The sequence below is a fragment of the Nannobrachium achirus genome (genome assembly GCF_963921795.1).
Source record: "Nannobrachium achirus genome assembly, chromosome: 7".
Lineage (NCBI taxonomy): Eukaryota > Metazoa > Chordata > Actinopteri > Myctophiformes > Myctophidae > Nannobrachium > Nannobrachium achirus.
Genome location: NC_137816.1, coordinates 56,338,158 through 56,350,365, shown reverse-complemented (window position 1 = coordinate 56,350,365; position 12,208 = coordinate 56,338,158). Strand labels below are relative to the sequence as shown.

The 12,208-nt window shown below is 42.7% G+C and overlaps 1 protein-coding gene across 1 annotated transcript; it reads left to right on the top strand.

The window, feature by feature from the left end:
* Positions 1-3,628: 3,628 nt before the first annotated feature.
* LOC308288861 (extracellular calcium-sensing receptor-like) lies at positions 3,629-11,613 on the top strand (the record flags this gene model as incomplete). The annotated part of the gene is made up of 5 exons (XM_080730336.1): positions 3,629-3,823; positions 5,119-5,335; positions 5,988-6,148; positions 10,008-10,235; positions 10,771-11,613. 5 exons carry the CDS (start codon positions 3,629-3,631, stop codon positions 11,611-11,613), a joined length of 1,644 nt encoding a protein of 547 aa, XP_080586462.1.
* Positions 11,614-12,208: the final 595 nt, after the last annotated feature.

The following is a 12,208-nucleotide window of genomic DNA, read 5'->3' as shown; positions in this document are numbered from 1 at the left end:
TGTGTGTGTGTGTGTGTGTGTGTGTGTGTGTGGTTCAGTGGTATAGCAGGAAAACAAATTTGAGCCGAATCTGAGTTGAACATGCTTTGTGGCGCTGCCTCTAGTGTTGTAATTGTGGACATCCTGGAAGTATTTTTTGGAAGTATTTTGTCAGGTACATGGGTATCTTAGTGGTGTAGTGTATCTTGTACACCAGGCCCATTGCAAGATGCTGTACTTTCTCATCTACTTTGAGCCACCCCACGCTTGAATGGTGAACAGCGGTGAGGCGAGTCCGAGAAGGAAGGTTAAGCAGGACCCTAATTAGTTTGTTTTGGGCTGTGATACAGTGATTCTATTTTAAAGTATGAGGAGGCTGTGTAGAAATAGATTAGAAGTATACTAGTAGGACACCCTAAGGGCGAGAAGCGACCTCGCCCCTAAAGGGCGATAAGGGACCTCACTCTGCATCCGCCTAGGTGACGGCAGACTGCTGGGCAAGAGCTTTGGCATGGGATCAACTTTGACAACAAACCAAAAATTCACAGACCTGGTTGTTTTTTTACAAACTTTGAGCCATTTGTGCCAAGAGATGTAGCCCATCTAGGCCAGATGTAGGCCACGCTTTAGTTTACTTAAGCCCCGGAATTCTTTTTACACGTTTTTCCCTTTGGTTCTTGACTGGACAAAGCAAGATAAGTTGGACAAAATGTGGCCATATTTTCCCAAATATGGAGATGACTGACGTCTGACATCATAGATGTCTGATGTCATAGACCACATGAGACTTACACAATATGTCCATATATGGTCATTCCCAGATATGGGATTAATATTGATGACATCAGAGACCTCCATATATGGGCATAAAAGGGACAAGGACGTGTATTGATGACATCAGGGATCTGATGTTATCAAGACATCAGATCAGCGTGACGTGACGGAGGGACGGACGGACGGACGGACGGACGGACATGATCTGCAAGTTTTCATACTGAATAGCGACCTACGTTCACAATGAGAATGTTTTGCTCATCAACACAACAACTTTTTACTCAAAGGATTATGACTAAACTAGATAAACTAAATGAAAATGTGCTGTCAAAATGAACACTCCTCACCAGTCGTGTCCCAAATGACTGGGTTATGTCATCTGCCAGGCAGCTCCACAAACACACCAACAGTGCTGTTATTTAATTAATCCAGGCCTCGGAGGCCATTTGATAGCCTCAAGGTTGAAACCGTACAATAACACCAATTAAATATCACATGGGTTAATGCCTCGCTAAATCTGCTCTTCTGATTGTTTATGCGACGAGATTGTCAAAGTGTACGTTTCCAGATGATGTCGTAATAGAATGATGTAACTTTATATGAAATGTTGATTCATAGTAAATATCTGTTGAACACACAAACACACATTTCCACATACACTGTAGTCATTTAATAATACTAATAATTGTCTCAGTTATATAGATTAGATTTTCAGGTAGATAGCATTTAACCACTTGAACCTCAGCACAACCTCCCAGGCTCAGGCAGACCAGGGGGCCAGTTGTCCATGTAACATGAAGCAAACACAGAACTAAAAGTTCCTATGATTGGCCGCTAGTTGCGCTGTTCTGGTACCAACAGCAATATGTTCTCCATTCAGGATTCCATTCAATTCAATTTTTACATTTGATTTTCTTACCTTAATACACATTGTCATGAATACTTAGTGGTTCCTGTCGCTATTTTAAAGTTTCATTTATTTTATAATTGATGTTAAAGCAGGGTATGCTGTAGGAGGGTCTTATGATCATAGGCTTGTGATGATTCTTCTTCGTGTGCTTTATTTTCGGCAAAGTATCCCTGCGGTTGCACTTGACCGTTGGCAGCCAATAGCATTCCTTGGGTGCCATTAATACAATGATGGCGACAAGGCAAAAAATGCATTTTCGCTATGATAGAAACCAATGGGTCACGTGACGGTTCCCACCGTCCATATTTTTCACGGTCTATGGGGCAGACACTCTAACCACAAGGCCACTGAGCTGGTTCAGACATATACCATAAACAAAGCCAATACGTCCATACATAGGCAGGACCACGGCCACATCACTCTGACTCCAATCTGGGAACCAATCTGCAAAATAAAAGGAGAAACAGCGCCCTCTGTTGTTGTTATGCATCTGGTGGGCGATGCCCACTACAATGTGGATGACAGGATGTTGGCCCTGTTTGGTCCGCCCCAGCCCTCCACTTCCTGCCCACGTGTCTTTGTTTACATTACGTTCCTAACTTCACACGGCGCTCTGAATCTGTCTTGAGAGATTACTCTGACTCAGACATCTAACTATTAATTTACCGAATGTCTGTCCGTCTGACCGTCTGTCTGCATGCTGACATCACTGATACTAAACAGTGTCGCCTCCATGGTAACAATGCCCAACTGACATCAACAAAGCTCAACTGACATCACTGACTGACATCACTACAGTGCCCACATTTGGAGATGACATCACAGACTGGCCTGGACACGGAACACCGTATATGGGCATAAAAGAGTGCCAGCCGGACAGATGGAGGGGGCGCTCTCCATTCCGACATGTCGCCACTCCGACAGTGACTTCTTATTGTCGGAGTGGCAACACTTCCATAGAGGTTAAGGTTAGGGTTAGGGTAAGAGATAGGGTTAGTGTCTGTCGGAAAGGAGACATGTCGGAATGGAGAGATGCACCCGTGGATGAGATGGGCCCAATCTGGGTCCTGTCTGTGATGTCAGTTGTTCCCACAATATTATTTTCATATGAAAGTATTGTTAATGTATGTTAACAAGGCCTAGCTGCCTCTGCTTCTGCCCAGATGGGTGTTCTGAAAGATTACGTAATGCCATGAAGTGGCGCAGGGGACGGCACGGCACTGTGTATAAAACGTAACAACTGGACAATGGATTTTAGAGAGCGGGGGAGGGTGTCAGACAGAGGAGGACAGTCATGAGGGCTTCTCTAGTCGTACACCTGTTCTCATTTATGATGTTGTTCTCTTCCTTCTCTCCTCTGTCTTCCTCATCTTCCTCCTGTGAGTTACAGGCACAGTTTAATCTCAACAGAATGTACAAGGCTGGAGACGTGCTTCTGGGTGGTTTGTTTTTTATCCACATTTCCTCTGTGTTGCCCGAGCAGTCTTTCACCTCTAAGGAACAGGATCCCACTTGCTATGTGTGAGTATCAGAAATAGGAAGCAAGAGAGCAATGACCTTGTTTTGATAATGATTTAGTCGATGTTGTATATTTCTATACCTATAATTGCTGTCGGGTGGAAAGCTTGTATGTTTTTGATGGATCCATTGTGGTTATTATTTAGTCACAAGCTGTTGCTATTAATACAGTACTTTTAATGAGTTCAATAGTCATACACGTACATTTGATGTAAATACTTTCTTTAAAAATTGCACAAAAAAACTGCCAATCTACAAGCTCACAACACGTTGCGTGAGCTTGTAGATCGGCTACTTGCTACGTTTGTGTGACACTGACTGTGGTAAGACAAATGAAGGCATTGATTCATGTATTAAACAAAAGTTTCTTCAGCACCGATATTCATAAGTTACGGTGTCATTCTGTGTGTTAGTCTTCACACTTCTGGGTTCAGAATGTCCCAGACCATGGCGTTTGCTATCGATGAGATCAACAGAAACCCCAGCCTGCTGCCCAATGTGACTCTAGGATACAGCATTTATGACACTTGTTTCACGCTTGGAGTTGCACTCTCTGGTGCGATGTCATTGATCAATGGGAGAGAGCAGCACTTTACACTGGATGAGAGCTGTGTCGGCTCCCCTCCTCCAGTGCTGGGCATGGTGGGTCCTTCTACCTCAAAGAGTTCTGTTGCCATCTCTAGAATATTAGGTTTGTACACAATGCCAATGGTAAGTTTCCTACTTGAATCCCACTTTTACCATGGCCTCTTTTGTATGCTTTTTCGCGACCGTCAGGTCGCAAGTTACTATGGAAAGGTACGCCGGCTGTCCGGCTGTCCGTCACATCACACTTTTGCCCTACTCTTATCTCCGGCACTGTTGCCCCTCTTCATGCCAAACTTTGCACACACACCTTGCACACACTCACAACCTCCACCCCTCATTTCTCACATGGCCCTCTTCTAGCGCCACAATCAGTCCGATTTTAGCAAAACAACATTTTGGACACTGTTCCTACAGATTTTGGCCTAAAATCACGCAAAGTGGTACACAGTATCTCTAAAGTCATGTCATCAACATGGATCTGTCCCATTTCCCATATTCCCTCCTGATTGGCTACGACTGCCTTCTAAAGTTTGTGTATGCGACGTGACGGTCGCTTATCTCCCGATTAGGGAGTCTTACTGGTATTTGTTCTTAGTAATGTGTAGCCAATACATTAGGAGTAAAAAAAACTGGGGCCTGTGGCCCAAACTGAAAACTCACCTTTCAGGAGGCCAGAGGCGGACGTAGTGAGCACTACTATATATATATATATATATATATATATATATATATATATATATATATATATATATATATATATATTGCATTATTACAGAACAGATGTGTTGTTGTTTTTTTTGTTTTTCTTCAGATAAGTTACTTTGCTGCCTGTTCCTGTCTCAGTGACTTGACTCAATTCCCATCCTTCTTTAGAACAATGCCAAGTAGGACCTTCGAGGTGTGTATTTGTGTGCGTGTTTGCACACATGCATGTGTGTGTGTGTGTGTGTGTGTGTGTGTGTGTGTGTGTACGTGGTACGTGCGTGCATGCGTGTGTGTGTGTGTGTGTGTGTGTGTGTGTGTGTGTGTGTGTTTAAATGGTATTTTTGATTGTGATGCAGATCAATAGGATCTTGAAGTATACTACGTTAGTTCCATTGATCCAAACCAGAACATAAATGATTTATTGATCATAAAAAGATAAACATGCTGTGAAAATGAATGTGGACCACCTTTCTGACCACTCTGGAAAAGGTGGGGAACTAATCCCAGTAGTAACCCTGCTACTAAAGCATTAAAAGACACGATTTCCGTTGTAGAATCTACGTAGGAGATTCACGGATTTACCCCTACAATATATGTGACTAATCTAACCTAAGTCCTTTTCCCTCCATTCTTTATCCAATCAGGTGCGAGCTCTGCTCCAGATGATGAGGAGGTTTGGGTGGACCTGGGTAGGACTGTTGTTTAGTGATGATGAAGCTGGACGTGATGCTGCCCTGTTACTCCAGTCTGACCTGGACCAGTCTGGTCTGGGTTGTGTGGCTTATGCAGAGGCTCTGCCCTTTAACAATGACCTGGTTAAACTCCAGAGGATTGTCACTGTGATGAAGACGTCCACAGCTCGTGTGGTCATTGTATTTGGATATGGGACCTATTGTCATAATGTCTTCGGGGAGGTTTGTGTTACGATACAATTCAGGGATTCAAAATGAGGAATCTAAAATGAGAATATATGGGAAGTACAGTTGTGCTATTTCAAGCTTTACTGCACTTTTCCTGAAGAATCCTGCAAAAATCCACAGGGTTCTTCCCCTGTTTTACCTTTCAGATTTTATGGAAAATTTAGGATATTTTTTGCAGAAACCCGCAAATGGCAAAATATCACTTTTTTACAGCAAGATACCACATTCCCAATGAAAAGCAGAATGGACCTTCATAGGTAGATTTAAACTTCAACGTCAGATAAAATAGCAAAAATAGCTGATCTACAGGCTCAATGTTCTGCCAATCCACTGGAAATCTACTTTTGTGCCAATGGCAGGACGTGTGAAGTTTTGAAATGGCACATCTATACGAACATGAGTGAACATAAGTTGCAATTCAGCTGTGTATTTTTTTTGTTTGTTCATTTAAACGGATCCCCATTAGCTGACGCTTCACATCTTCTAAGACATTAAAATACATTAACAAAAAAGATATACAATATCTCAATACTATCAACAGGTGGTAAGGCAGAATGTGAGAGGTCTTCAATGGATTCTATCTGCCACTTCAGGCTGGACAGCAGACTCTCATCTCCAGGCTCCTCACTACGTGCCCTACCTCAGAGGCATGCTGGGTTTTGCCATCCGTCGTGGAGAGATACCAGGTCTCAAAGACTTCTTGTTGAAAATACGTCCCGACAACAACCCTGACAACAACCATGAAGATAACATCGTAAGTATGTTGTCTAATTTTGCATTTAAGCTTTTCTTTTAATCCAAATTACATCTGCAAACCTCCTCTCCATAAGCTTCTAGTACGTTTCTTTATTGCTACTCGTGTTGATGATACTTTCAGAGTATTGTATAATATTGTATGAATGGAACACACAGGAGGCAAAATCGCGCTCTTTCGAACGACCATCATTTCGACCGGAGGGTTAGCAACTCACTCCATGGAGGTTAGGGTTAGGGTGAGGGTTAGAGTCAGGTGTCGGAAAGATGACATGTAGTAACAGCGACATGCTCCCCACATAGGACACCAATGGAAACAAGCCCTTATAGGGATCCTTTTGTTATCCTTTCAGCACCATTGCATAATTGTACCACTGTACTTATTTGCAAACTGTTACTAAAGTATTCCATCAATCAATCAATCAATTAATCAACCAATCAATCAATGTTATGTATGCTTATGTCTTCATTGTTGTTTCTTCAGGTGAGGCAGTTTTGGGAGCATACATTTCAGTGTAAATTTGCACCTCTTCCGTCAGGTTGGGTGGATGCAGGTGGAAAGGTGTGTACTGGACAAGAGGACCTGGCAACAGCAGAAACTCCACTGTTCGAGTTGTCTGAACTCAGGGGAGTTTATAATGTATACAAGGCTGTGTACGCTCTTGCTCATGCCCTGCATGACATGTTGCAGTGTGTGCCCGGAAGAGGGCCTTTCACTGGGCACAGCTGTGCCAGTCTGCAGACAATACAGCCATGGCAGGTGGGATATTAATTCAGTTGACCTGTAAATGTTTCTAGTTGGATTCAATGTAGGGAATTCATGTAGAATAAAATAATAATAATAAATATAGCTGCAAGCAGCGATAAAGTGGCCAAGCCAGAAAAAGTAGGAAGGGAAAAAAGCAGGAAAAGCAAGAAAAGTGGAAAAAGAAAACTGGAAGCAGTGAGCAACGAGCACTGACAGCAGGTCTCTGGCAGATAAGGTAGATTTTTTTGGCCTCCTGGTGGCTCTATAATAGGCCAAAGTGAAAAGGGTGCCACGCTTTCTTGGGCCTTTCACGGCAAGGTGACCTGCTGGTGGCGCTATAACAGGCCAATGTGAGAAGGGTGGCATCTGTTCCTTGGCCTAGTGGGAATGTGTGTATAAAATTTCGCACACATAGCAGGCTGCATTCATGATTTGAGGCATTTTGTTCAAAAAGGAGCAATCCTGCAAACTTTGGAATCCAATGTTAGCCAATTAGATAGAATATGACTTATCGGACAAATTCGTCATGATTACATCACTGTAGAGATACTGTGTACTGATTTGTGTGATTTTTGGATAAAACCTGAAGGAGTAATATTGAAGAATGTGTTTTACATACTATAAGTCAGCCTTTTGGTGGTGCTATAAAAGGCAGATGCACAGGTTTTTCCTTGGCCTCTGGGAAGTATGCATACAAAGTGTTACACTAATCGGTGGAGTTATAGGTAAAAGTACAAATTGGCCTCTACACAACTTGTATGCAAAAGACTATATATGCAACAGACTAGAGGTCTTCACGGGTCCAATTTGAACTACCCGAACCCAAAAGGACCCGGGGGAAATGGACCCGGACCCATATGGCCCCGTCTATCATTTGGAATTTGAGAACCGTTACCCGAGCAGCCCCGAGACATGATGGATCCGATCCGAACGGCCCCGCCTGTTATTAGAAAAATTTGATCCGATACCCGAGCAGAACGAGAGATCCGAGACCCGAACCTGTGGCCCCGAAATGAAAGAATGCCAACGTTATTATATTAAGAGTTGTATGAGACGTCTTTCTTACCTAACGTCGTCATGGTTGCAGCTGCATCAGCGCTGAGGCGCTGTGCATCTCGTCAAAAAATGATCTTTTCCCAGACCAGTCAATGCGGACAGTTTGTAAATACAAATAAATACATGTTTTTATTCCTTCTTCTTTGGCTAGCCAATGCTAATGCTATCGTTTTCTGTCGCATGTGTTGTTCATTATATCTTTCCGCTTTGAGTGTCCATTAGTGCAGAGCATGACAACACGCAATGACAACTCCATTGTAAACCATTAACCAAAACGTTACGTTAATATCAACAATCTTTGATAATAATAACAATCCAACTGATACAGTGTTGTTGTGACTAAGTGAGTTCTAAACTTCACAACCAATGCATCAGATTACATGCTGCATCTTTAGTGCCATCGTGTGGCGTTATCTATTTGGTGCAGTTGTTGCGTTCTCTTTCATTCAATCTCGGCCTGACTCGGCTCCTCTCGGGTAACAGGAACTGGCGACTTCACTATCAGATACCCGGGAACCGGGGCAGACGGCCCCGTCCCCCGGCGGGTCGGATCGCGGGTAATTTCGGATCTCGGGCAGGTCCGAAGACCTCTACAACAGACATAAAATACTGTGATACTATTCACCTGGACAGTTTATGATGCTGTACATAACATCATTGTATTTATTGGCCATCACAACATAGGTGTAGACATCACATAGTTTGTATTATAATGCTTGGTTCAGGAGTTATGATGCAAAATACATTATTCAGTAATGGCGGATATTAAAATAGGCATCAAGGAGGGGCATTTTGGGGAAGGCTCCATGTCAGACAATGTTCAGGGACCCAAACTGTACAAGTCTACCAAATTTCATGGTTTTATGCTTATATCAACACCAGGCAGGATTTGATCCACCAACCTTCTGCATTAAAGGCATATGCTCTAACCACTACGCTAGACAGCCACAGGTTCTGTCATGTCTGTAAAAAAAAAGAAAAAAAATTCTATGTAGGCGTAGTGCCTTCGATTAAACAATGATTTAATCACCAAGTGCCACGGTATTTTATTGTTTTTTTTCATATTTTGGACGCTTGGGGTAAAAGTAATCTGAGTAAATGTAATCTGAGTATTTCTGACATTTTCGAATGATCGTATTTTCTTTCAATCAGAACAGAAAAATTACGGCCGGTAGAGGGCTCGTTTTAAACATGAACATGATCTGGAGTAGATTACAAGATAAATTTCATAACACTGGCCTCTATAGGGAAACCGGACTTCTCTTCAGTCGCGCCAGTCCCATACAGTTTAATATAAAACCTTATCAGACGTGTCAACATTAAATAAAGAGTCTGACTTATGCACACGCCGTGGGCATCCAGGATGTTAACATCAACTCAACCCTCCCGCATTTCTTTGTAAGAACCTTTGGCGAATGAGGCCCATTGTTCCCATCCTCATCACCTGATGTCTTTCTGTCAGGAAGCTGCAAATGCTTGAGTTTAGACCCAGACTCTTTAGCTTGATGTCTAGTTTGAGGGGAATTATGGTATTGAACGCCGAGCTGTAGTCAATGAATCAAAGGAAAGCCACTTTATTTAGTAAGACATATTTGCTGGAGCAATTATGGATTCAGCATCTTGCTCAAGGACACTTCGACACAAACTCTGGGGGAGCTCAGGATCTAACTGGGAACCTTCCGGTTACACAGGAATTAAAGAACGGATTGCAATAAAATAACATTCTCTATAATCAGTAACATGTGGGTGATACTTACTGTATGTGTAATAAATATATATTTTTTCAAAGGCAATCAAAGGTTATGTGATGTGGCTGACATTACATAGGCGCCTCATTGTGGTAAGCGGAGCAATAACACCGATTCAAACTCACCCCCCATTGTCTTTATGGAATGCTTGCCCCAGCAGTTCTTGTATTCTTGTTTTGTTAAGGGAGAGAGAGCATATGGCATAGCGTAACCGACTGTTAAAGGCAATGCCACCTGTCACACTGTCACACTTAAATAGGTTTTTAAAGTCTCTTGCACTTCATGATTGTGCTCTTCACCATTTCTAGCTTCTCTATTACCTGGAAAAGGTCAATTTCACCACATCTACTGGTGATCCTGTATCATTTGATGAGAATGGTGATGCTTTACCAATCTTGGATATACTGAACTGGGCGTGGCTTCCTAATGGAAGCACAAATATTCACACTGTTGGTGAGGTCAAGGAGTCAGCCCCCGGAGATGAAGAACTCATCCTTGATGAAGACACAATCTCCTGGAACTTTGAACCCGCAAAAGTAATTTCATCTTTCTAAAATATGTAATATTGAGCTCATGACGTGAATGTAATTTAGTTTAGAGTTAAATTGATGACTGTTGCTTTCCACTGCAGCCTCCTCGGTCAGTGTGCAGTGAGAGCTGTTCTCCTGGAACCCGTGTGGCCAAAAGGAAAGGAGAACCTGTCTGCTGCTTTGACTGCATTGCTTGTTCTGAGGGAGAGGTCAGCAATGAGACTGGTAGGTTTACATTACTCGTTCCACACCCAAACTACAAGAAGACTAGAAACTTAAGCTTTCAGATCGATATGCCAACAGTCGGGGCTCTTAGGGATATTTCTGTTGAAATGTGTCTGGAATCACACCACTTGGCCCAGATCTAACCAGGGCATCCTTTAATAATTTGGCTCAGGCTCCTGAGCCAGCGACCAGTGCTGGCAATACTTGACATCGCTCTCTCTCTTTAAACCTTTCCTCTTTGTTAGACTCTACAGAGTGCACCAGTTGTCCAGAGGACTTGTGGTCCAGTCCCCAGCGTGACCACTGTGTCCCTAAGATCGTGGAGTTCCTCTCTTACCCTGAGCCCCTGGGTATCTCCTTGACAACCATCTCATTGCTAGGCACTCTTACCTGTATTATTGTCCTGGGAATCTTCATCTATCATCGAGACACGCCCATGGTGCGCGCCAACAACTCAGAACTCAGCTACCAACTCTTGCTGTCTCTCAAACTGTGTTTCTTGTGTTCTCTTCTGTTCATTGGTCGTCCCAGAATGTGGACCTGCCAGCTGAGACATGCAGTGTTTGGGATCAGTTTTGTGCTTAGTGTCAGTTGTATTCTGGTAAAGACTATGGTGGTGTTGGCCGTGTTCAAGACCTCCAAGCCTGGAGGAGCAGACATTATGAGGTTTTTCGGTGCTGTGCAGCAGAGAGGAACCGTTCTGACTCTTACTGCTATCCAGGCCATTATCTGCTTAACCTGGCTTGTGTCTGCCTCTCCAACTCCTCATAAAAACACTCAATACTACAGTGATAAGATCGTCTATGAGTGTGACGTAGGATCAACAGTAGGTTTTGCAGTCTTACTGGGTTATATTGGTTTACTGTCTCTCCTCAGTTTCATCCTAGCATTCATGGCAAGGAATCTTCCAGACAACTTCAATGAAGCCAAGTTAATCACCTTCAGCATGTTGATCTTCTGTGCCGTGTGGATAGCCTTCATCCCAGCATACATCAGCTCTCCAGGCAAATATGCAGATGTAGTGGAGGTGTTTGCTATTTTAGCATCTAGTTTTGGCCTTTTGGTGGCGCTGTTTGGACCAAAGTGTTACATAATGCTTTTGAGACCTGAGAGAAACACTAAGAAGTCCATCATGGCTCGAGGTGCCACCAAGATGTAGAAGCAGAAATTCTGTGATAATTCACGTTCTTTGTATTTAACATGTTGTAATGTTATATTTGATTGCTGCTAACCTTGTTAGGAAGTGATTCAGTTTTCTATCTGATTAAACTAAATCCAGTCACACAGGCAAACATCTATTATCTATCATGAATAACATGAATACAATTGGTGAAAAGTTAGTTGTACTTCCTTAAAGAGCCCTATGATTTTAGAAGTGTATAAACAAGAAGAATTTGCTCCTCTTCATTCTTTGTGCATGGGTCAAAGAGCTACTGCAGAAAGATTTTAAAATGGTAAAATGTACTCTTTAGCTATTATTCTCAACATCTGGTTTCAATGGGTTAAAGCTGCTTTGTGGGATATTTTCATGGTCAAAACCTGAAAACAATATTCTCTGCACAAAGGTTTCATTACCATTGTGCCGGCCATCCATGTAGAATCTAGATTGTTCTAAAGCATGTGTTCAACTGCTGGCTCAACTCTTAAGTTCCCTTGTTGCTCACAACTCTTCTTACCATAGTGGGTAGTGACACAAAACATATAATAATAATCCACCTCAGATTTCTTCTGACCAAAAATGGTGTCCAGACTTC